Genomic DNA, 27635 nt, shown 5'->3' with positions numbered 1-27635 from the left:
TTCCAAGAACATGTATGCAACACATACATATGTGACCAGGTCTGCAAAAACTCAACACGATCACACATTATATTCCTGCTTATTATTTACATACCAAATTGCATGTTCCGGCAAAGTTTTGGCCTCATACACTGAAACCTATCTAATCTGACACCTCTGTATATAATCCAGAATTCCTCTATAATCTGACATTGTCTTTGTGTACCAAAAAGACTTTTTCTGTGCAATACTACCTCAATAATCTGACATACTTGCTAATCTGACACATCGGATTATAGACGTATAGGGCACTTACTAAAGGATTGTAACTTATACGAGTAGAATGATGTATGGAGTTGAAATTATTACCTTCGCCAACTATATACTACAGGGACTGTCTACACATCAATGCAATACAAATAATTATGTCTGTAATGATACTTCATTGTGCACTTGATACGCCTTTAATATTTTCTTCATCTCCATTAAACTTTTCTTCAACTGCATCTCACTTTCCTTCCTGTGCATCTCATATTCCTTCTCAAACTTTTCACACTTAGCTGCAAATTCCTTTTGAATTATTTTTATTTCTTCTTCATACTGATGATTTAATTCCTTTAAAAAACAATATAGCCGATACAATCCTAACACAGCAACAGCAAAACTAACATATACTGAAATTATTGACAGTTCTTGCAGTACATAGTATAGTGAAGCAGAAATGCTGTCATCTATACCCAAAGATTCACATGCTAGTACTTGTATTAAATCTGCAACATTCAGTAAACACATTACCAATGCTGCAATAATATTATCCTTATCCCAATCATTAAAAGTAACTGGAATGTTATATAGTACGCAAAAAGTCAGTAGGACATAATATATTAGAAAGCAAACAAATAAGATACTCTTTCCTTGCTGAAGTATCACATGATTAATAATTCTATTACGATGGCTACTATATGAAATTCGGAGATGCAAAGAGTCATAAAAGTGTTGATAACTGTAGAGCAAAGTGACATGAGATATGTATTGAGAATATCCCAATCCGTTATGTGTTTCACTTTCCTCCATTACTCTAGAAGTACATGACTTGCAGAGATAAAAATGTGGCATTATAAGATAGTTGTGATGACTACGACTGGTGTAATTATTGTAAACATTAAGTAACTCTATAGTAAATGTTCCTCTGAGTGGCCAATAGCCTGAGTCTTGTAGTTCATCATCATATGGGCCTTTCATGAGATGTAGGTACACAGACACATGACTACCTTCACCATCACCAAAACCAGCAGGGTAAACTGATAGATACATTAGATATCCTCTATCAAATGCAAAGAAAGGATTACTTTTCCATACTTCTTTATGTTTCATTGCCTCATGAAAGTCTTCCATAATAACAATCAATGGTGCCAATTCAAAATCATGTGTCACTGTCTCACTGAAGTTGTATTGAGTATCTGATGATAAATAAGTATCTTGTTTATGCGCAGTTGGGGTTGGTTGTAATACTATCGTTGTGACAGTACATCCAGAATCGACTCTGCTCTGTAGCACCATTACTTGATTTTGTAGCTGTATTAGCACCAATACCACTGGAACATATAAAACTATGTTGAATACTATAAACAGAAATACCACCAGAGAGCAAGATTTTTTCTTTGCAAGAGTTTGTTTAATAGTCTCTATGTATGCCATGTTTACATCTGCAGATTCACTACCAGCTACAAGATACACATATGCATACATCATACATTTCTATATCTACCATGTATAGCCTATATAAGCACATGCATGGTTATGTGACATACATATATTCTATGTATGACTAAATGATTGTGCATATTGGTTAGTAATACATGTAAGAATCATTGTTGTAAATCAATGTATATTATATTTGCAGGTCTCCTGTACAACATGACTGCAAATGTGGTACAACAATCCAGAGAATGTTTGTGTAGTGTAGGAGTATAGAATATCTTGACTTTTGTGTGAGGCAAAGCCGAGGACAAGCGTCATCGTATATATAAATGTAAAGGTGAACATGTATTTTGAAATGTCTGCGTCCACCCATATCCATTACCCAACAGCATACCTAACATTGTTCTGTACAGTAGTCTTTGCTTCCAGTCCCAAACATGAAATTCACGTAGCGTTTAGCCATTTATAAGTGATTGTGAAGAGGATTGGCTAGCATGCTACAAGTATTACAGACCATGTACTGTTGTATACATACATGTATGCTTTTGGAATCTAATGCAGTTATGTAACTGTGGGGATGTGCCCTAATTTATTCTTGCAGACCAGATCTAAGAGCTCTCAGCTTTTAGCACAAGTCACAAGCACTTGCTGTATACCCACTAAGGGCTTGACCTTAGAGGTTAAGTTGGGGCATGCCAGCGGTGGATCTAGGATTTCCCAAGGGGGGGAGGTGCTAAGCTAGGGGCATTTATAGTGGGAGCTAAAAAATTGTGGCATTTGGTTGATATAACTATTAGTGTAGTGTGAGAATAAATCTCAGCATGAGGAGCATGCTTTACCTAAGAGGTCTTGGGGTATTTCCTCATAGGAAAATTTTTCAGGTTTAGCTTTCTGAGATTGAATTTGGCAATATATTAACTGAACCTTATTAAGTGTTGTGAGCCACTTTAACTAAATGAAAATTATATTTTTCTAGCAGTGGTAACTAGCTTTCACATAAAGAGCACAACATAAATGCTGCAGTAGAAGTTCAAAGTGGGAGTTGGTCTTTGTTCTTTATAGTTTAAAGAATTTTAATGATGGATGTTCTATTAGAGTATTTTGATGTTTAGCAGCTTTTTCTTCCCCTCTCATTAATTCCTTTAAGAGATTAGCTCTTCTCGGGGGGTTGCCAACGTCCACGCAAACTTCTAAATTGTGTACAAGAGACCCACTATTTAGGTATTTTAAAACATATTTCTATATTATTTCAATAAATATTTCATGTATTTATAATTGGATTTCTCAGATAGTGTACAAGAGTCCCAAGACGTTAGCTACCCCTCGGCTCTTCTCTTCTCACTCCTTCCATGTTTTCACACTTTAGATGCAACTGCACCTGTACTGTACCTTCTACTATCTTTCTAACTAGCACATGGTAAAATTTTGGAGGGGATGCTTCAGCCCCCCAAGCATCCTCCGCTCCCCATAAATCCGCCCTTGCATGCTGGTATGCCAGCTGGATCTTTGTGAGTATGTATTGGAATTTCTAAATCGTGTGTACAACTGTATTATGGTGTATGGTACTCTGTAGTGTGCTAGGCAATCCACTGCTTATAAAGGGATAAGCGCTACTACAAGACGATGTCTGTGTCTCGAAATGAAAACTACTGTACAGAACTACATTAGGAATGAAAGATAACTGGTGTATAAGAGTAAAAGTGTATTTGAAAATGCCCGTGTCCACCCATATCCGCCTTTTCCAACTAGCTGCATGTGATATAACTGCATGGCTTCTACCCAAGTAAAGGACTCATAAACACTATATGGCTTCAAACAGAGCTTTAATACGCTGGATTGCACCCCATGCAATTTTATTATTTGAAATGTTTGCGAATTTAAATAAACTTATATGATACTTGTTACCATATACATGCTGCCAGTAAAAACACTCTACTTTTCAAAAATAAAATTGTGTGTGTTTATATGGCTAGCAAGTCACTTGCTGTAAAGTGAACAATAAGCCAGTGATAGTAAACAGCCCCATGGATAAAAATATTTCTACTATATAAACCATTGCTAGCATCTTTACTAATACTTCAGTGCTCCCGATAACCAGAGGACAACAGACAATTTCCGGACAAATTTGCCAATGTCTGACCATAATTGTATTTGGCAGGACATAACGTTCTATCAAAGGAGCCCAAAAAGCCCAGGGTGTGCATATTTGGTTTACTGTTTACTTTACTACTAATAGCTGTCTCTTGGTTGCTAGGAGATTAAACATTCAAGCCACCCAATAGAGTGACCACTAATGTACCAATGCCAACCACTCTGCTGTACAGAAACCACACAAAATCACTTGTAATAGTGTCACAGCTCACAAAAGAATGTCTATCCTCAGCACAACAAAGAGAATGCCGACAGCCAGAGTGCCTTACACCAGAGAATGCTTACTACAGGCAATGTTAGAGGTCACTTGTGTCCTTACAAAGTATAAAATTGTCTGGACAAGTTTGGATTTGTCAGGACATTGTGTCCTGGCGCTTAAGAATTCTTATCGGGAGCACTGTACTTACACTTGTGTAGCGGCCCCTGTGCTTCTATGAATACAATTGTACTAGCATTAGTACCTACCCTATGTACATGCATGGCAGGACCATATCCACAGTAACTAAAAAGTCATAGGCATTACATATCAGCACCATGTATTCACATGTGCAGGACTTGTCGTATTGGGCGTGCATAATATTGTGTTACATGTTAAGCTTAATTACCTTTTGCATACCATCTCCACAATAACTGTAAAAATGTAATGTAATGGGAACCAAGCATTGTATATAGCTATGTACCATGCATGGTGATATCATATTAAACATGAGGCTGCATCCTACAAGTGACGTAAGCAGGCAGGTAAGCTTAACAGCAGAGCACACATTCAGAAAAGAACGTTGCACAAATAAGGCTCAGAGAAAAACGATACATGATAAGTTCTTAAAATGTAGAGAAGCATTGCCAAAGCAAAAAAGAAAAAGTCACCACGTGGACTTGAACTCAGACTTTAAGGTTATAAAGCACATGCCTTAACCACTTAGCTAAACCTCTACCATTAAAGAACGGAAGTTTACTGTTTTATAGAGTCATATAGTATACATTGACTGATATAGATGTATACTTGTGGTTTACAGAAAGAATTCAAGCACATTTTGTCCACACCCTTACATTAATCATGCAGTAAATGATGATCAACAACAGTTAGAAGCTTCATTTAAAAGCAAGATAATTCATGAGAGCTTTATTTGACACAAAATACACTTCGATATGTGCATCAACTGGCGAGAAAATTGCACAAACTTAGAAAAAATGTATAGCGCGAGGCGAAGCCTTGTACTATATTCACCTCTCACTGTAGCTCCCCTTCCTAAATAGGTACTGTATGTCTTTTGGTATATAATGGGAATACCACGATATCTGTAGTATAATATGTGACCCGCTAAGTGAAAACCCAATTAGTTTGCATAATTCTGTTTTCGAGAAAAACCGCATTGAAATACATTGAGTAAAAAACGTGTACAACAAAAATAATTTTACGTATGTTTTAACATTTAATTATGTTGCGGTAAAATATTACATAAACATCACCATTTCTTAAATGCATGGGCGTATGCAGGGAAAAAACTGTACCTTGCTGAATGCCCCAATTATTGTGAAGACAATGAGCCAAGTCCCATCTCCACAGCTTGCTTCCTTCGTGAGATATGATCGATTAAATGAGCGCCTGTAATCTTTTTCCATATAGTCACTGTACAAATTCATTGTTTTGCACTTTCTGCTGTCTATCGCTATAACTCCACAACTATTCACCAGATAAGGTTGAAACTTTGAAAGCCATTGGTTTTTTCCCTCTGGATAACAAAGAAATTATAAAAAGAAGTTTGATAAAAATGCAAACTACTTGGGTTTTCACTCAGCGGGTGACATATGTTAATACCCCAACATCTCGTTTTATAACTACAATTATGACACGAGTCCATCAATGCCCAGCATTGAATATGATACAATGCATGGGTCCACCTATTACTCCACATGTAAGATTATACTCTTATTCTGAGTCTATTATTACTCTCTGTTTCTTGATTAACTGGTTGCCTTGGCATCTCTAATGGTAGTGTTCCAGGAATACAGTACAATTTGAAAAGTGGTATCTATCATTACATGATGACGAGAAAGAGGCAGAGCCAATATGATTTTTTAATTGAAGTACACTACTATGAGAATGCTGAGTATAGTGACATTTTGAAAGGGATGATTTCTAGAGCTGTTGCTGAGGATTCCACTTATTCCTTGATAATCATCTGAATCAGTAACATTTGCTGACAAAAGCAGAAAAATTATAACACCACCAAAACCACCTTAACTTGGATAAAATGATTTGATACCTGGATATTGGAAAAGCTCAAGAGCATTCCAGCAGATAAACTTGATGAAACATTGCAATTCTTGTTTGAAAGAATGATGGCAGTGAATATGAGCCAGATAGCCTTATCTTTGCTGGATTGATGGCTGAGGGAGAAAGGCCACAAATACAAGGCCACCTTACATTGCTATGTAAGGTGGCTTATCCCATACTAATAAAAATTTTACAAATCAAAGCATTAGAAAAACAACAGTCCATATAAACTTCAGAAAGCAGGGGTTTCAAATAAAAACCAGTCACAATATTTTAAAAAGAGTTAATCATACCACTATTATAGATTATGACTCATACAATAACAACTGATCAGTGGGCATGGCTCTACATAAGCCTACAGACAATAATGGATGTGGATTTATGCATACCTAGGACTAATGAATGGGCGCCACTAAAATAATTTACTATGTACAATGTGTTCTTGGGCCCTGTGGCAAGTTACAATGCACTATGTAACATTTTGCGTCAGCAGATTTTTGGGGTATACATATCTTACCCTGTGATTAGGGCATTATTTTATAATGCCCTCATGAGGTAGAGGTACCGCCTGGTTTGTTATTTAAAAGCTCAGACTGAAATTGTTTTAGGGAATAAGTTAATGTTCTTGTCACGAGTTGGAGTTTGGCCACAATAAGCACTCAGGTGGAGGCATTTCAGTATCCTTACCAAAGTCTACAAGTTGAGAAAGATTACCTGAAGGTGAAACTAGCTTTCTTGTGCATACTAGGGCTGGGATGAATATTGAAATTTACCTTCGAACATTTGCTAATAAATGATTCGAACATTCAAAGCTTCGGTGTTAGCTTTCAAGTTACAGGTTTCTTGTATTTACTAGCACCCTTAAGTTTAATATTTCTAATTTTATTTAATAAGTTTGTAAGCATTTGGAAAACGCATAGCAGCAGTACTGAATTATGCAATTGATTGATTGCAAATGGGCATGTCTGCTACTTTGCAAATATACATGCTAGTAAACACCAAATTATGGCTAAAGGACGTTTCCTGCAATATCTATCACTTCATAAGGTGTTTTAAGGCTATAACTGCGATGTTTTAAAAGTGGGCGTGGTACTCGCAAAGAGATGAACATCGATCGCACAAGATCAATAAGCAGCTGCAATAAAGATAACGGCATTTATTTGTAATTCTTTCTTAGACGAAGAGCACATCACGAAGCTTCAAAGGATACCTTTACAATTCGAAGTTTATTTAACCTTCGAACCTATGAAACATTCGAAGTTTCGTGTGCATACACAAGCGTTTCGGAATGTTTTTGAATACGGGCCACCCCCACATTATACCAAAAATATTCTAATAAACACATGTGATTCTTTAACATTAAACAAACTAATTGTTCTACGGCAGCATTCCATGGACAGTAGACCAGTTACAAGTGTTTCTTCCAGAGCAACAAATTCCTCTACATGGAAAGCACTGTATGAGTGGGAACCCCTGCCGATAGATCTAGTGTTGAGTTATAGTATCTTAAGCTGCATTTGCTAATTACGATAGTCTTTCACTGCCAAGAAATTTGCGGTCCAGTGCTGTTCACGTTTAATTGATAATAAAAAGTGTGCATATCCTCTATTACAAATTAATTTCTAAATGTCATACAATCTTTTTAAACAAGTTTATTTCTTAATTAAAATGAATCCGAGCAACTTTAACAACTTTATGGCCTTCTGGCAATACGCCTCCCACCTACATTAAAAACTATAGGACAGAAACTACGTACAGTCTCCGTTGGAGTGATTTAATATATGATTTTGCCTACAGTGTTATTTTTTCTTCATTCACCTCGTTTTCTACCTGTAAAAGTTTACCATTTTTTTAGGCCAGGCAAACTTTATCTCATACACTGGATTTCCATGCAGGCAGCAGATCATTTTTCATTATGCTCCAAACCAGGCTGTTTAGGTTAGCTAAAAGCTAATACTCACATACATTTTAGCGTAAGTCGCCAATTATCGGCACCATTTCATCACGCAATTGTAATTCCTTAATTCAATGGCGAATGAACTTCCGGTTTGAACCATTTAACAGAGCAGTCCTTCGTCTCTTAGCACACCAAATTTTAATTCTCACGTGAGTGAACGTCTCGTTATGAAGAAAATCGCAATACTTATTGTGTGCCAATTATTGGCATGGAGTACCTATTACCGGCAACTGTACTTCCGTGATTGACCAATTATCGGCACAATGTGCGAGTTTGTGTGTAACTTCATGATGGTTTGTTGGTTCTTTGTGAAATATTTATGGGAGGTGCAGTCCTTGGATAACTCTGTTTTACAGAAGTTTTACGAAGATGAGGCCAGTCTTTCGAGAGATATTCAGGTTAGACGTAAAAGCATACTAATTTCCAATGCAAAATTATTTTTACGCAATTCCCGATGCTTAACCAGAATAGCTTGTAAAACACTTTAACAATAATAATCACCGAATGAAAACGATCCTAAGAAATGTTTTAGAGGATATAACAGCTCATTATGGAACTTGGTAGCCTCCGTATACCCTGTAGCCTCTATAGTTTACAGGTGCTGATAATTGGTGACTTACGCTACTACACTTTTTGAGGTGCAGGGGGGATGAGAAATAATTAATTAAGGTTGCCTGGCCTTAGTTGAAGTTTCTACAAAATAATCACTTATGTACCTGCAGCACAAGCCACACTGGTGTCATTCTGGTGAACAACAACACGATCCATTATTCTCTTTACTAAGAAACTACACTTGGGTGACTCCTTCATAGTGGTAATGAAGTCATTAAACTTTTCAGTTTCTCCAACTAACAGCTGAGGATGAAGATGTTTTTCTAAAAACAGCTCAGCCCTTTCTTGTTCTATTCTTCCCAGGCACAGCTTCTCCTTATCAACAACACTGATCACTCGACGACTAATCAAACCAGGAAATAAATCATTTATAGGCAAAGCGTTACACAGGTCTTGATGCACATCTATCAAAGCATTGTATTCGGGACAGTGCCGAGAGGTTGACGACCGATGGCGAAGCGCATCGTATGCAGCCACTGCTTCACTAGAAGTCATCATTTCAAAGTCATGAATGTTAAACAATTCGGATTCCGTGGACTTCACTAGATCTAGAGGCCAAGAAGGTCGACTTGATTGAGATTCTCTTCAACTTTTCCATATAAGTCTCTGCTGGGGGCTGTGTCCCCCGCGTAACTTATCCAAAACGTCACGTGACTACTATTGTCATGTTTCTATAGTTACCGAGGTGACCAACGTTTAGCTCCTGACAATGACGAGGATGACCTCTACTCTGGTTATGACTATCAGGATTGTTGGATGTGAGTAGCCTGTCTGTTGTGTACAATAGTTACTGCACTGCGGTATTCGATTAAGCGCGCACCACTGAAATTATTATTTTTCTTTATGAAGAGCATTAAACTTTTTTGTAAGTGGCTTAGTGAAGCTAAAGTTGAAGCTCCTATTGTTCATGGTTTTCTTCTTGCTAAAAGTAGTACATCATCTGTCCCACTTATTTCCACTATTCACACTGGTCATACATGTATCCGAATATGTTTGTATGATTTCATTGTTGTCTGTCTTCAGGACCTAGAGGATGATCAGGGATTGCAACAAGCTATCAAGACAAGCTATGGACAACGCCCATCATTACTGGTAATGTATTGTAGAGTTCAGTTTTGTAGTTTGTAAAGTGTAATCCTGTTCCAAATTATTATTGTTTTTTTTCTAAATCTCAGATGGCAGCTGGTGCTGGTCCACCTGGTATTGGGGTGAGTAGTATGTAAATGTGAATAATATGTAAAGCTCAAATATAAGTTATAATAATGTAGTTTTCGTGTGGTTGTGTGTATAGCAGTATTTGACACAATCAGGCGGGTAGAATTTTAGCCTGATAAATACAAGGTTCCACGTTTGATGCTATGTCATGCTTTTTGTTCTGTTGAGAACTTTGTATTCCAGTCTGTCTTGCCATATTGTTGAGTAACTGTGAGACAAATGCTCAATTATCTTTGTTGCATAGTAAGCGTGATCTCTAGATACCTAAATTTCAGCTTATATGATTCCCATGGGGTAGGGTTGGCTTAGAACCTGACTAATTCACATGTATTCCAATTCCTCGGGTCAACTATTACAGGCTTTGCTTTTCTTAAATGTGCATGTATACGTCTATTAGCAATACATACTATTCATGTAGTATTTGTATTGTACCATTCACAGTTTCGTATGGGTACTGGACGACTAATGACAGGATTTGTTACTGTGAGTAGTTCATGTTCTGTAAATATTCTTATGCATTTCATGTGTAGTTTCATATGGTACTTATAATTTGAATGTCTGAACACATTAGGACCCCAAGTTAATACTAATCTTTTGAATTTCTCCTGCCAAAAGTGATATATATATACAGTATCACCATATACTGATTAACAGTGTGTCATAGTTTTCAAGGTACCTGAACATTTCAGTGAAGGTCATGTCATTGCCAACTATGAAGTGCAATGTCATTTCTTGCGAGTGCGCATGATTAAAAAACTCACTAATTAAAGAACGTGGCAGTCATTTTGCTATGGAGTTGTTATCCCTCTACTCGCTAGCAAAATGGCTACCACTCCCTTAATTGGTGAGTTTTTTAATCACACATACTTGTGAGAAATGATGTTGTTCTTGGGCAATATTGCATACTTGTCCTTGTTATTAAGAGGTTTCGTTAGCACTACTACCAAGCACCTACTAATTATATGCCACTGTACAGTAGTGTTATACTGTAGAGTGATGTGATTACATTATACTATACGTATGTATGTATATGTTACAGGAAAGTGGCCATAATCGTCCAATGACTTTAGTCAAGGGAGCTGGTTATACCTCAGCTGATAGAAGTGAGTGTGTACTATAGATGAAATTGTCCTCTCTAACCATAATCTATGCTCTGGGACACTTACTGTGTGAACGTACTGACTATTGTGAGGGTTTTGGAATTACTTTCCATCCCACTAGGGACCTAAGCTGACACTAATACACTGTTGAATGCAGTTAGAGATACAGTGATGACTTGATCCCCCAGCAACATGCATGCACTAGGATTTGCAACTCCATCTGCTTAAATTTTAACACATAGACTACTTCTAGCTAAAGGTATGCATTTTCTTAAGCACTGTCTGAGACCTATGTATTAGAAGTGATTATGGTCTTTTTGCTGAGGAGTCTGATTTAGCCTAACATAAAATATGGTGATCTCATCTTTAGTTGTGTCTTCCTCCCTAAATTATTATGCTACGTAAGTGATATAATTCTTTACACTTGTCATAACATTATGTCATACATACGTACATCAAGTCTTATAGTATATGTCCTTCCTCTTTATCCTCTGTGTTATCACCACTTACTGCTACCCCCTTCCATCACAGAGTTGTTTGACCCGCTCAACCAGACATCAGGAGGTAGTTCAGACAAGACGGGGGGGACAACTGGTAGTGGAGCAGTACTGGAAACCAAACAAGAAGATGGAGTGGAGGAGGTGATCAAACAGTTGGAGAAGAAGGTCAACCAACTACTAGAGGAGAGTGCTGTAGCTAACTGTGTGAGAGGAAATATCAACTGGTAAGTAACTGGTTAAATTTTTGTGGTAATGACACTCTTGTACTATTGTATTATTATTACTTGTAGGCACTTGATAGAGCAAAGGAGGCAGGTCGTAAGGAGAGGTTGTTGTGTAAACAACGTGATCAGGCTTCTCTTAATGAACAAATCAATCTTGACCTCACGTATTCTGTAAGTGTGTAGTCACATGATTGTAACATGTTACGTAGTTCTAGGGGTGTGTGTATAATGTCCCTTTTGTGTGATGTATTGAATGTTCCAATCTTTTCTGTAATTTCACTTTTAGAGTACGTATAATTTTAGCTGGTAGTGATTCTAGGAGGGCAAAGCTCCTTATCCAAGGGGAGGAGGGGATGTTCTCTTCTAACACGTATACAATCAATACTAATGTGAATGTAACAAATGTGATACTGGGGTGTATGCCAAGATTTATGTATATTGTAATGCAAGTATTCTCAATTATGTACTAATGTGTTGTATGGTGCATACAAGTGTGTTACTTATGCTATCATTGTCCTTCTACAGGTATTGTTCAACCTGGCCAATCAGTATCACGCTAATAAGATGTACTCTGAGGCACTCAACACCTACTTGTTGATAGTAAAGAATAAAATGTTCACTAATGGAGGTATGTTTGTGTTGTTGTTGTTGTTGTTGTGTGTGTGTGCGTGTGCGTGTGTGCATACGTGTGTGTATGTGTCTGTCTGTCCTAGTGGTGTGCGATATCAGGATTTTTATTTCGATATTATATCGATGCGATATTGGGGTAAATATCAAAATTTCGATACGATTTTCGATAATTTTTAATTGTGTGGGGGGGGCGATATTTATAAATATGCTTGAAATACAATTTGCACACAAACCATTGCATAAAACTAATAATAAGCCTAGAAAACTGGCAGACAAGTTTTTAAAGTGGCTAGATAGTACAGAACCAACCTTCATTTCTAACGTGATTGTGCAATCACACACTAAATGCTGTAGATTTATCGAAATATTCTTCGATATTTTGATAATTATCACAAAATATTACCTTTTCAATAAATATCGAAATCTGCTAAAGCAGTATCGAAAATCGATACGATAACGATATCGACAAAATTATCGCGAAATCGATATTTTTTCGATATATCGCACATCACTAGTCTGTCCATCTGTGTAGAGAGTGTATCCTTATAACCCTTAAACCCGCAAATAACTTTTGTGGAATACGGATTTACACAATATCAGAGCTTATGATAAGAAATTTCTGTTGGCCTGCCATAATGTCCTGACAAATCAGAATTGGCCAGACAATTGCCTAAACTGACTGGACATGTGGAAGATAATTAGTATAGGCCTATTTGTATCTGCTAAAGCATAGCAGAGGACCTTATATTACATGCCTGATGCAGCTGATATGTGTTACAGTACACCAGAGAGTTGGCAATGGTATATTAGTGGTCACTCCCTTGGGTTGTAAGAATGTGTAGTATCTCCTAGCAACCAATCGACTGTTGCTACTTATAGAATCAACAGATATGCCAGCTCAGTCTTTAGGCTCCCTCCTTATGCTTTGATGGGACACTGTGTCCGGACAAATTGCATTATGGTCAGACATCTATGCAGTTTGACCGGATTTTGTCTGGTATCTGGACATTATCATAAGCTGTGCAATGTGGGCACGTATTGCGACTAGGGCTGAGATGAAGCTTCGAATGTTTCATGGGTTCGAAGGTTCAGTAATAAACTTCGAATTTTAAAAGTATCCTTCAAAGCACTCATAATCTAAGAAAGAATTACAAATAAATGTCATTGTCTTTATTGCAGCTGCTTATTGGTCTTGTGCGATCGATGTTTGTCTCTTTGTGAGTGTCACACCCACTTTTAAACCATCACAGTTTAGCTTGCTACCACAGTTATAGCCTTAACACTTTATAAAGTGATAGATATTGCGTACGATTAGCCATTAGTTGGTGTTTACCTATGCATGATTGCAATATAGCAGACATGCCCATTTGCAATCAATCAACCACATCATTCAGTACTGCTGCTATGCACTTGCCAAATGCTTAAAAACTTATTAAATAGGATTAGAAAGATAAAACTTAAGAAGGATGCTAGTAAATACAAGAAAACCTGTAACATCAAAGCTTCGAATATTCGAACATTTTATTAGCGAAAAGTCTGTTCACTGGGCTACTTGGAGAAAGTTAAATGAACACTGTAACTACAGTGGCTTACCTGTTATGAAGCAATAAACAGCAGCAAGTCATGTCTCCGTGTTTCAAAATTCTTGCCACATTTTTAATTTCGATTGTGAGTCATACTGTTATGGCCTGGTAAAAAATTTTACGGCAAATCAAATGGAAGTTGTTGCAAGGTGATAGGAGCAACCACCATTGAGTTATAGACCATTTTATAAAGGTATGGGGTTTGTGTGTTTCCCTACTGAAAAGTTATTTTCATGGCTAGTTTTGGCCTTACCATTTAGTGTTAGGGTAAAACCCTAGGTATCATTTTAATCCTTGTTGCATCACAAGTAGAATGACGTAAATTGCGTAGCCATAGGATGGACAAATTGAAAGTTAAACACTTAGTCCAAGGCATGTGTGCTTATTAAGTTTAAACGGACTATGCGGGTTTAAGAGTTAAACAGGACACGTTGAAATCTAGTCACATCTTGATAATCGGTCTACTTCTCCACGGTCTAGTACACACTTATTTAGAATCTTGAAGCCATAACCCTCTCTTACCAGGACAGTTATTGTAATACAAATACTTGGTATAGAGGGGATCTACTGTATGTTTGTATGTTTGTGGTTTGTACTTGCACAGTGCATCTGTGTGTGTACTGTACACATGTGATGCTTCACAGGTCAGCTGAGGGTCAACATGGGCAACATTTATTTTGAGCAGAAGAAATATCCTCAAGCAGTCAAGATGTATCGTATGGCTCTGGATCAGATACAGAATGTACACAAAGATGTCAGGTAGCGCCAGTATAACCATTGTATGATCTGCTAATATACATACATGCAGTATAATATCATGCACAAATACATATGGTATGTACGTATGTATAAATGATAGGGTCACTGGTCAAATAAATACAGCCTAAATATTATTACAATAAGTACACCTTAGCTGTTTTTGTGAGGGACCTACCCTGTATATGTGACAGTGTGTTATACATATTCTGATCCACTTCAGGTTAAAGATCCTACAGAATATTGGTGCAGTGTTTGTTAGGATGGGACAGTATTCTGATGCTATGACATCATATGAACGCATCATGAGTGAGAAACCCAGTGTGAAGGCTGGTAAGTGTTATTATGTAATTGTGTGTCTGTGTCTGTCTGTCTGTCTGTTTGTATGTAAGTGTCTGTCTGTCTGTCTGTGGTGTGTGCATGTAGGGCTGGGAGGTATTTATGTAATGAAGGTATTTTCCAGATACTGATGTGGTTTTCTAAAAATACCGATACTGAATTTAATGTAGTAATTAAATTAAATTTTGGTGGTTTAGTGGGCCATACATGAAGTCAAACCCCATACAGCCATGTTTAGGCTGCGGACAAGCACAAACGTACAGAATGTGTGTTGAAGTATTCATAGTGGTTCGGTTTTACTTTTGGGATACTTCAAACCGTACAATTGTCATTTCATGTGTTCCTTTTAAAAAGTTATTTACTACTACTAACACAATGTGCACACAGGTATAAGTATAAATCATTTCTTGCCCATGTTTTAAGAGAAAAGGTATTTAGTAATGCTGAGGTATTTTCCTAATACTGTACTGTTCTTCAAAAATGTAATATTGCCTATCCCTGTGTGCATGTGTCCTGATGCTGCAAATAATATCTTTGATGTGTACAGTATGTGTCACTTGCCACTGTTCTGTGTACAAAATATGTACAATGTAGGTCAAAACATCTTGCTAACTTGGTGAATATGTTAGAAGAGTATTTTGCCAACATGTGCGTGCTCTGTCTAAGTAATATAACACAGCTCTGAATGAGCCAAACAAATTTGCTCACCTGAGTGCTTTTATGATTAGTTGGCATGTTAATGGCTATCGTTCTGATGATAATGGTTAGATGTTGGTCTTAATGGTCCTATGTATTGATTATAGCAATGTATGAATCACTTTATTGTTGGACTATAAATATAAAGCTGATCTCTCAAGTTGGATGAGATGTCACAGAGACAGACACTATTTGTGTATATGTCATACATACAGTACCAGTCGGACCAGCTTCATTACCCTTCTTACAACTTTGCACTCCTTGTGTGTATGCTATGTATAACCAGTACATGTTCCTGTACAGCCTTCAACCTGATCTTGTGTTATCATGCTATTGGGGACCAGGAGAAGTTGAAGAGAGGATTCCAGCGACTGTTGAAGGTACAAAAAAATGGAGAAGATGATGAGGACCGTTATTACCCAACTGTGGTATGTATATACTTGTGATGTGATTGTCTAGATCTTGCGATGTGCACGTATCACCCATGTACTTACTGTAGGGGTATGGGTGAGTAGGCTATTGAGAGTGGCCATTGAACAGGAAGGTTGAAGTGTGTAGGCTTTTAGTGGTGGTGTGGGGGTTCAGGTATATGCTTCTCAATGGAATATAAACTATTACAACAATTTTCCCACTATGGTATGTATGCCTCCAACAAATATTATTAATGCCATTCCCAGGGGATGAGAATGTTCAGCAGGAGTATGTATGTAGTTCTCTTAAACCTAGAAACCTCACTCTTAGTGGAAACTCTCACTGAGAATTTTAAGTCAATTTCAGGTCCTGCTTTGCCCCCTCCTAAAATAATACCATGTATACTACCATGTTCACCAGACCTGTTTGTTTGTTATTGTAGGATGATGATCGAGGTTGTTGATTGAACTGAGGAAGATTGAGACAGAAAGGTACAGTCTGTTGTTAAACTATGATTCAGTGGTCAATTTACTGTTATTTATCATCTCTTGTCTTGTTGTTTTGTAGGAGGCAGAGAACTGAGTACTTCATACTAACATCAGCAAAACTGATTTCTCCTGTAATAGAAAGTTCTTTTGCTGCTGGATTTGACTGGTATGTGTATGGATCTGTACTAACTGTTTTCATGTACGTATAACAAAAACTTTTAAGAGTGGAAATTTGTTCTGTTGTGGATTGCTTGTTCCCATATCCATCAAATTTTGTCCCTTTTTATTTTTACCACAGAAATGTGTGTGTAGTTTTTTAAGCTTTATTAAGGTGATTGTTATTAAGGCCAATTTATGGGACTGATACAATAATGGATAGTATTGCACTGATATGCATATTTTCACATTTACCAATACCAATTAGTTGCCCATTCCTGTTACCAATATGCCGATATTAACTGATATTCTTCAGAACAGGAGGAGTAAAAGATCATCTATTATATTGCATTTGTAATGATAATGTAATTAATTACATCAGTGGCTAAGTACAAAGTCTGCTATAGCTTTGGAACTAACCGCTTTCACGGAAAAGTAAAAGGCCAAGTACAGTAGTAGTTATAAAACAGCTAAGCCAGCTTCTCAAGCAGTGTTGTTAGTGGGATTCCCCAGATCCTCTGCGAAGGGTAATTGACATTGATATGGACGGCTGATATACTGTACGTGCACAGCCTGCTTTGCCCTTACAACCATACAAACAAGTTATAAAATAGTTACAACAAACAAATGTTTTACCACTGACTGCTGCATTGACCACTCCCTTTTACTATCACATTTTTATTCATTAATTTTATTACCGTTTTTATTCATTGATTGTGGGTTTCAGTTAATTGGGTAGTTATTTCCGCTATGCACGTAACTTATACCAATAATTGCAAATTTAGCTGTTACCCGTGCGACACTACCACTAATAATGTGGTGTTGTTAATGAAGTCATGAATGAAGTATACCTTAGCCATGCTTAGGACTTACTTGAGATGGTTGCTATAATGAGATGGTCTTATAAACAAGTAGAAGGAAAAATTAGGAATTTTAAGCTGGATTAGGGATCGAAGAACAAAAAAGCAGGGAAATAAGGGAACAGCTAAAAATTATGAAACAATGAAGGTTGCCTACACCTGCAGATATACAACAGCTTAAAATTCCTAATTTTTCCTTCTACTTGTTTTTTTACTTTTTTAATAACACAATTATGACTACTGAATCAAGGTGTACTACATTAAAAGAAAGAATGGCACCAGGCATTCCATAAAATAATTTTGCGTCTAAACGCGCACCCCGATAATCAATTATGCACTGAAAAATGAGGTGGCCACTATGCTTCATTTGTAGCTATGCTCCACTTGTTACACAGTGTTACAAACAAAGAACAGTACAAGAAACTACTCTGCAATGAATCCAGTCACTACAGAAATGCAGGAAAAAAGCATGACATAGCTTGAACGAAGCTGTATCGAGCTATCGCAAGTTGACACTTTGCATAGTCAGCAAAAAGAACTGGAATACAAAGGAGGACAAGGGTAAGTCCATGGTATGTGCATTGTATGTACTGCGGTTGGCAAAAAGGCACGTCTCGGGACGAAGTGACATCAAACAGTGAAAAAATCAAGCCTGTAGCCTTATCCATTGTCAAGTTATGCTTGGCTGAAGGTATCATTTAGTTAGTTAGTTGGTCAGAATAAAACTCTGTTAAATAGGAAATTTTTAAAATCCCATAGAAACTTGTTGGAAGGGTTTTGGGATCACTCTGAAGGAATTTTTGGGCTTGGCTATGCCTAACAAATACTACCAAGCTGTTGTGAAGGAAATTTGAGGCTGGTTTTAGGGTGATATTTTCGGGCAAGAAAGCCCAAAACTGCATGATCCCTATTATACAGTACTACTGTACTGTATGATGAAGTCATGAATTATACCTTGAGACCTACTTGACATGGTCGCTATAATGGAGCGGTCTTATTAATGAGGTGATGAAGTGCACCTTAACTATGTATGGGGCCTAGCACACGGTGATCTTATAAGAGGTGAATGCTAACTGAGGTTTTCACTTTATTTACATGTAGTGTTACTAGTGTATAAGCTCAATCTGATATACTTGTTCTCCCCTCAGGTATATAGAGTGTGTGGAGAGCTCTCCATATGCAGAACTGGCCTCAGAACTGGAGATGGCTAAAGCACTGACCTACTTGAAGCAGAGAGACTTTGCCAAGGCTGTGGAGATCCTCAAGGGATTTGAGAAGAAGGATAGCAAGATGGCTGCCACAGCTTCCACCAATCTCTCCTTCTTGTACTATCTGGTCAGTCATTCTCTATCAGAGGGGAATACCAAGGGGGTTGCAGGAAATCACCTTTGGATTCATTGATTAACAGTGTACACCAGAGCCCAAGTGCCAACATTAAAAAATAAAAGATTTTGTATTAAATATTAAATACTCTAATAGAACAATCACTTTGTGTCCATTCGATAGAGGGTTTAGGTATTGTACCCCTGTGCATAAAGGAAAGACTTCCCTAGCCAGTCCTTCGTACTTAGTGTATGTTAAAATGGGTACTGTTTGAGATGACATTTATATGTTCATTTCCACTATATCAATAACATCATCTCATACACATCTTGCATCTTACAGGAAGGAGACTTGAAACAGGCAGAGAAATATGCTGACTTGGCAATGTCTACTGATAGATACAATCCTTGTGGTATGTACATGTACTGTCATACTGCATGTACATGTGATGATTTACTTGTCAGTGATACATCATACAGTACAATAGTACTGTATTGTACTGTATGTTAGAGTTAAAGCACCGCCACGCATGTGTACGGAAAATACAGTACGAGGGGGTGTGTCGAGAGGCTAATACAGCACGAGGTGAAGCCAAGTACTGTAATTGCCTCGAGGCACCCCCCAAGTACTGTATTTTTCATACACACAAGCAAGGCGGTGCTTTAAGTGTTATATTGTATTTCCTGGTCGAGTCTGGCTCAGAGCGATTTTCTCTAGTACTCAAACCGCTGCGATTTTCGGTGATAAGGATATCAGTAAGTGTTCATATAATCTATTTCTAGTTGTAGAACAGACTAATGGCTAGTTTTAGTGATTTACACTGTCATGCACGCTATCAATCGTGCTGTCTTAGTGGAGTCGTGTTTTAAAAGCTTCGTGATCAGACGATCAGTAGGTGTTTATACAATCTATTCCTAGCCATAGAACGAACTCATAGGATTAGTTTGGCTGGTTTTCAGTGTGTTGTTTATGTAACATTCCTTAAATATATTCTCCGCATAACTGTACTGTATTTGCCCAATTAGCTGCATAACTGTACTGTATGACTCATACAGTTTTGCAGTTGATAAGTACTGTATGGACAATACGATACGCGGCAATCGCTTTGATCCTCCCACGCAAAGTACAATATAGTAGGGACAATGAATGTGTGGGCATGGTCTGTGATAAAATATCACCCAAAAACCTGCCTCAATTTCCCCTCATGACAACATGACAACATGACAACATGACAGTGTTGGTCAGTGCATTTACTGGAAACATTTTCGTCAAGTTGCTACAGAATTATATTTTAAAAGTTATTCAACGGAATTTTCTACTGCCTGCCTGATGCATTCATTCAAGCATAGCAGAACAGTGGTTACAGCTACGGCCACAGAAACGCTTCAGATTCTCTTAAGAAGAAACCTTTTGCATATTGATAACCGTACAACACATGTGCTATTGTCGATTAGAACTAGAATTGTATTACATATGTGATGGCAACTAGCTTTTTAATAGTGGTCATGAATTTTTTTTTAAAAGTCCACAAACAAGTATAAGCAGAGTGAGGATATTCACTTCTTACTGTTGTACAGTATAATTACGTGCCACTCCAATTTCAGTATTTTTTACTGCAGTGGTACTACTGTACATTGTCCCTACACTGGTTTAAAACTCTTAATTTTTAAACCAGGCGTGTGCCCACAGCCGGCTTCTCAGCTGGCTGTGGGCACGCGTCTGATTTACTGACATTGTTTCATAAAAGCATAGATACTACACACACACACCCCTCCCCCCCTGGGATTAGAAACTACGCATACTCCCCATACAAAAATTTGCCGGATCCACACCTCCAGTTGTTTCAGAAGAACTTCCTTTAACTTCTGTAATACAACGTATATTGAGTAGTATGAAGTTGAAATTCCATCCTTTTGGTGAACCATCACTGTTAGCCTTTCTTTAACGTCAGACAGGATGCTAAGGACGATAACTCCTGTGGCCACTCTCAAACTTTTGCTAGCTGTAAGTCTCATATGGCAGTTTCTACAAAAGCCAATTTTGTACTGTACAGGTAACTTGGTATGACGAATCGAACCAGCATAATTGTAAAAAGCTTCCTTCATCACAAAGGTATTTTTCAGCTTTTACGCTCTGCCCAGGTCTTCTTCTTTTGCTAGTTCTAGCGTAATCAATCAATGTCCTGTGGAAGTTATCATGTCATTTCCTGGTAGATAAGACATCAGTTAATCGAACCAGCACAGTTTGAAATTCAACTACAGCCTTGAAAACAAAAAATTCTATTTTACAGAAGTCACTACGCGTGTCAACTGTATATAATATTACTGTTTCAGTTGAACGCGCAGGAATTATATTGTTCGCAACCACTTTGGTGCTTCCTTGGAAGTTTCTTTTACTGTTTCTGCTTCATTATTGTTACTACAGTATCGGCAGTGGGAAGATAACTTGGTAGAGCATAAATTTATTTTGTGTAGAAAGGTGTCAACGGAGGTGCGGATAGAGGTGTCATAAACAACCAGTTTCCAATCCCTGGTGGGTGTAATATCTTTGGTAAAAGTGTGTGTACCTATCTATCTACCTATCTACCTATATTTGTCCGTACGCACCCACGTGAGTGAATCATTAAAATTAACAGTAAAGCAGCTTTTACGTAAGAAATGAAAGCAAAATGAAGGCTGTACTCAACTTTCGCACAGGTAAACTTTGCTCTGAGGTGGTTTCTTTTCAGCGGTCTGAAATACGGGTGTGGTGAGTCTCCTCAGACTTTGTGAATTACCTTCCCTTCGGGTTTTAAGGGCATTTAACAATTGAGAAACAACAGTGCTAGCCTCGTAAACTACCAGGAATAGCCTATCCCTTCAAGTTTGGAAAGGGGCGTATCCACTACGTACACAAGCGAAAATGAAGAGCAGCTCTAAGGCTTTGTCAAGAGAAATTGTGGGAAAATACAGAATAGTCAAACTATAAAACAGTTTAGCAGATACTTCTGTGCGTAATATGTTGTTAAACGCGGTTTGTTTAACAAGCACTTCCTTAGCAGTGCATAGCAACGTAATTGAAGAATAAAGAAAATTTCATGAATTACAAAATCCGAGAATTACAATAAATTAATTATGTATCACCAAAAACCTATTAGTTAATTCCAGATGAGTTAGCTAGCTGCATGGCACCTGCTTTTTAGAAGTAGCACAACACCTTGTTTCTTATATTTAAGATTTCTCTATGTTTTATCAGAAAAACATTTAGTGCATTACATTTTAACATATACTACCTATTCTTCCCACTATCTTTCAGTGTTGGTATGTATATACACCTACCTGTATTGTTAGTTGTTATCCTTTTATTACAGCACTGGTCAACAAGGGTAACTGTTTATTCACTAGTGGTCAATATGAGAAGGCTAGTGAGTGCTACCAGGAGGCTCTGAGGTATTGTGACTATTCTATTAGAGTATATCACCATTATTACTACACATACAGTATAGAGGCTACGTGTTCTGAGGCACTACACAACTTGGCCTTGTGTCACAAGAGGATGAACCAGTTACCAGAGGCACTTGATCACTTCACTAAACTACACTCCATCATCAGAAACTCTCCACATGTCATCTACCAAATTGCTGACATGCATCCTCCTACTGTAATTTGTATAGTAAGTCTATTTGTAATAGATTCTTTTGGGATGATTATAGTGTTGAGGTTTTCTTCTCAGACAACACGTGTGAAGTTGGAATCAGCAGTTTATATGCAAATTTCATTCTTTGACAGAGCTTTATAGTTGCAATTATATCACTGAGAGGTCTCCTATAACGATGCTGGCTTCAAAATGTCTGACCTATTATCTTGCACATAGTACACTCTATTAGGTGTGTCAGTTAATCACAACATTGCTCAAATATGTAAATTTGTTTGGATCAATGTAGCCCATATGTCCCCTAGGAGATAAGTTAGATAAAAGAATTATCACGATACTTATAGTCCTGTAGGTACTCAATTACCCAACACTTGAATATCCAGAGTCTCAACTATCCGAAAAGTATGAATGACTGTTCTATTAGAGTATTTTGACACTTACTGTATGTTCTATTAGAGTAATTAAGAACTACTTAAATGATTCACTTCATAATTGAACTGGCACGTGTTTGAATAATGGAGAACCCTCTGTACTTGTATGACCTATTGTGACAGGCAATGTATCTAGGTGATAGTAAATCTCCATAATCTATTACGGTATAGTCTGGTGGTACTATAAGCTTGTGGAAAGGTGTCAAACTATTACACAGCAGTCACTTACCTTTTGGATAATCAATCGAGGTCCTCAAAAGTTATTTTATCATCAAACATGAAATTCTTAGCTATTGGTTCAGATGTGATAAACTTGAAGATTATGACCAATCATCTGACTTGGTAGGTTGTGATGTAATGTGATTGATGGTTGTGCATGAGTAGATATTTATAATGAGCAAAAGTTTCAATCGTTTAATATAGTTAGGGATGAAGCAAAATTGTTCCTCAGGAGGCCATCTCATTTTTGAGATGATTTTTCTCCCAAATTGCCACTATGCAATAGTACCTACAGTATACATACTCTTGTATATTGTCTACTGCTGCATATCTCAACAGGTTCATGCAGTTATTATCACTGGTCCCCACTGATCCTAATGTACTACAGAGACTAGGAGACATGTATGAGGATTCTGACAAGTCGCAATCCTTCCAATACTACCTTGAGGTATACCCACTAATCCACCTACCCATCCAGTTAGTTACTATCTGGTTATCTCAGTCCTATAGATACTGTCCATCCAATATTGAGGTGATCTCATGGTTGGGGGCCTACTACATGGACTCACAATATGCTGATAAGGCTATACAATTCTTTGAAAGAGCATCATTAATACGGTGAGTGTGTCCAGCCCCATTAGTGTACTGTAGTGTAGTATTGTATTGTAGACCAAAGGAGATCAGTTGGAGGTTAATGATAGCTAGTTGTTATAGGAAGACTGGTAAGACTGTTAACCAATGTATTACATATGTGTGAGACTGTTCACTTCATAGGTAACTATCCTCAAGCCTTTCAGACATACAAACAAGCACATCAAATATTTCCTGACAACATTGAATGTGAGTAAACAAATGATAATATACAATGAATACTGTCTTAGTGGTCAAGTAGGATGAAACCTCTGACAAGGAAGTTACACATGTATACGTCATTTGGTTCTTCTCATGAAGTGTTCATTTGCTGTCTTAAAATTTTGCCCACAGGCGATAGACACAAACTTCCCACAATAATTCTGGAAATCAGAAGTGTACCCACAGCCAGCTTGTAACACACTTGTGTAGGAAGGTCACATCTCTGCTTAGTAGTTACCAGTCTAGTACAACAAATGTGACCAGATTTTACAACCAAATCGCACATCAGGCAAAATCAAACTAACACCACCAGTGGATAGCTACACTATCGTACTACTAGTTTTAACCCTCAGTACTACTCAAACTACTCAAGGCTGGTTGTAATAGACGTCTTTTCTGGGTAGTGTGGAGTGTTCAAATGGCGGTTAAGGCCTTGTGAAGGACCTGGCTTGGCAAGAATCAGTGGTTTACTGGTGGACAGCCTTATAATGTTGGCCAGATGCTTTCTCTGTTGATTTTGCTACATATCAGCCACTAAGGAGCCAGCACAGCCATGTAATCTCCTGTCTGGACTCCAATCATGGTCTACCTCAATTTTGAGGTCTATCTCTTGCCCTCCCCGCCACCCGCCACCCTCCACCCCTTTGTGAGCACTCGTGATACTACTTCGCTCGTCCAACTGCTCAGATTTTCTATCTTATTTGGCGGGAAACTCTACAAGCAGCTACAAGTACTGGAAGTGGCCTGAAAGGTAACAGATCGATGCATCTTTTGTGTAAATTTCACACGCGTGCTTGCTATCCTTGGAGAGTTATGCTGGCTTCAATTCTTTAAAACCGTTATCTCGAAACTTCTAATGTGCGATTTGGATCGTTTTTCCAAAATCCAGTCACAAATAGTTTATTAAGGCCCAGAAATATTTGGTTCTGTAGTGACCACGTTAGACAGGTTTTATTTTGGGTATATTAGTGTGTATTCTACATAATACATTTAGAGTCTTGACACATTTCATGTTGTGATATACTTGCACTAAAATTTCCTACCCACTAGTTAATTCTTACATGCAGGTCTAAAGTTTCTGGTATGACTGTGTACTGATCTGGGACTGAAGGATGCTCAGGAGTATATCCACAAGTTGAAGAAGACAGAAAAGACACATGAGACTAAACAATAGGTACCAAACAGCTATACATACAGTAACATTGTGATGACATGTTATTTTCAGAGAGAACTCAGTGAAGGACGTCGACATAGTGGTAAGGCTACCAGTTATAGTGGGTCACAACGTAGCAGTGCTGCCTCCTCATCTGCTGCACATCGCATTGACTGGTAGTCACTTGTCAGCCAGGGAGAGGATAACAAGTGCTGATAGTGGTAGGTAGTGTATATGTGTTGTTTGTCAATAATTGTATTGTGTTAGATGCTGCACAATCCTCTGATTCTGCTGGAGTAGCAAGAAAACATGAAGCAGGTGTGTGTTATAACAGATATGTAATGAATTTTGTGATGTTGAAATGTTGCATGGTATTTTACATCATAGAGTGTGTGTACTACTGATTCATTTGTACCCTTATTGTGCCATAGAGTTTGTTATATGACCCTCTCTCACCCTTTACTTTAGACCACTCCTATGTTGATCCACTGGGGGAACTACCAGAGAGACCCAAAACTGCTGCTAGACAGAAACCAGCTGATGAGGATGAGTTTCATGACACTGAACTAGGAGAAGACCTGTTACCTGAATAATTGTTGTTGTATATATGTATACATGCATACTTATAGAGTAAATTCTATTTTCAGACACCATGTATACTCGGACACTCGTTCTCGTAAACTGTTGGACGGACTCCTACGAAATTTGGTGTGGAGATACCTTGCACTATAGCCCAACTATACCTCCAATTTTGAGCCAAAACTCTTGTTTGATTGTTGTGCTAGACCACATCAAAGTCGTTGCTCAAAATCATATATTCTCGGACAAAATTCAAGTATTGTCGGACACCGGTCGATAATCCTACATCAAATACTTTAAAGATTTACCACCAACACCATCTGTTAGGGCTATTCATTAGCTATCAGCAGAGCCATAGTTTATTTCTTTCTATCTCATTTGCAGGAAGCTGTGATCGGAAATGTGCGAGCATGTCACCACCTCTATTCTCGGACACGAGCTATCAGCTGGTTCTCGTACACGGTTATATCAAATCGTACAAAAATTATTGTGGACATACTTTATACATAGCCTACCTGAACCTCCAAGTTTGAGCTAAAAAGCTGTTATGGTTAGCTAACTAGAGCGGATTAAAGTTTCCACGAGAAAATTAGTATTCTCATTTTTCTCGGATAATAGCCAATGCTTCCTACCCCAAATAATTTAGCCACTTCCTACCACCACCATCTGATAGAGCTGTTCATTGGCTATCAGCAGAGCCATAGTTTATTTCTTTCCATCACCGTAATGGATAGTTATGATCGGAAATATGTGAGTATGTAATTACATCAATTCTCGGACACCTCGTTTCTGTGCTGTCTGAGCGGGTGGGGTCCATTCTACGGAACGGAACTACGGAACGGAACGCTTTCCCAAATTGAAGCCTGAAGCTTACCATTGCTGAAACTGGCCTTACAAGTTATCAACGGACTTCTAGTTGGTGATCAAACATACCTCCAAGAAAGATAGAGATGAGTAAAGGATTGATTGTGGGTTCGTGTTAGTCGTTATTAGCAACGAATTTGTAATTGTGGTATTAGCTGTCTCAGTGACTGATCTCCTCCCTAATATACCAAGCAGCGCTCTTTAATTCATTTATTGATGACTGAGGCGAGTTTGTTGCAGTGGCTCAGATGCCATATTGGAAGTCAGTTAATTGTTTCTGCTGGTATTGACAAGCGGTCACAAGCTATTCAGAAGGCTAATCAATTTCATCAGTTTCAGAGCACAGTCACAATAAACTGGCCACATCTTTCAGAAACCAGAAAGGCACTGGTCACAGGAAAAGGTTAGTTGATCACAACTTGATTCAGTCTAACTTCAGCATAATGCACCTATCAATGTTAAGCCCCACTACCCCCCTCCCGGGCTTACTAGGGGATTAGTGGGGGATTTTGACCTGATTTGATCTGAAACTCTGCTCCACTAGTGGGGCATTTGACCGCTCGAAATTTTAGGTGTTTGTTTTAATTTGTAAGCTAAAGGAATTGACCTGTTTCCTAAAGCACCTAACAGCCATACTACATGGAGATTTGACCACTAGTCGTTCCCCCATGGGTGGAGAATTTGATTTTTCAAAAAGTTAAATCCCCACCATTTCCCCCACTACGCCCGGGAGGGGGTAGGTGGGGGATAACATTGATAGGTGCATAATAGCTACGTGGCTGAGTGAGTGAAGTATCACTTTCAGAGTTTCAGACCACATGTGAAGATTTATGAGATTGGATTCATCAAATTTTAGTTGCAATGGACTATGATGGTGATGTTTTTGCTTGTACTCTTTTATACACAATACAGATGACTGTGTTGCCTTGCAACAAGATCTGGACT

At 38.0% G+C, this 27635-nt stretch overlaps 1 protein-coding gene and 1 pseudogene across 1 annotated transcript; one reads left to right on the top strand and one right to left on the bottom strand.

The window, feature by feature from the left end:
- Positions 1–384: 384 nt before the first annotated feature.
- Positions 385–9336, bottom strand: LOC136257263 (uncharacterized). The gene is made up of 2 exons (XM_066050354.1): positions 8783–9336; positions 385–1703 (listed from the first exon to the last, which is right to left on the bottom strand). The coding sequence occupies exons 1-2, from the start codon at positions 9174–9176 to the stop codon at positions 403–405; spliced, it is 1695 nt and encodes a 564-aa protein (XP_065906426.1). The 5' UTR covers positions 9177–9336; the 3' UTR covers positions 385–402.
- A 60-nt stretch (positions 9337–9396) lies between these two features.
- On the top strand, positions 9397–25912 carry LOC136259378 (intraflagellar transport protein 88 homolog; annotated as a pseudogene).
- Positions 25913–27635: the final 1723 nt, after the last annotated feature.

Source organism: Dysidea avara, chromosome 6, assembly GCF_963678975.1.
Source record: "Dysidea avara chromosome 6, odDysAvar1.4, whole genome shotgun sequence".
In the NCBI taxonomy this organism is placed as follows: domain Eukaryota; kingdom Metazoa; phylum Porifera; class Demospongiae; order Dictyoceratida; family Dysideidae; genus Dysidea; species Dysidea avara.
This window is presented reverse-complemented; position numbering and strand designations above follow the sequence as displayed.

What these genes read in the sequence shown, in the direction of transcription:
- LOC136257263 (XM_066050354.1), bottom strand. Translation starts at nt 9,176, where the DNA reads ATGATGACTTCTAGTGAAGCAGTGGCTGCATACGATGCGCTTCGCCAT. An exon ending in CAGTGTGGCTTGTGCTGCAG is followed by an intron (nt 1,704 to 8,782) that starts GTACATAAGTGA and finishes TGTATCTTGTAG; the next exon opens with CTGGTAGTGAATCTGCAGAT.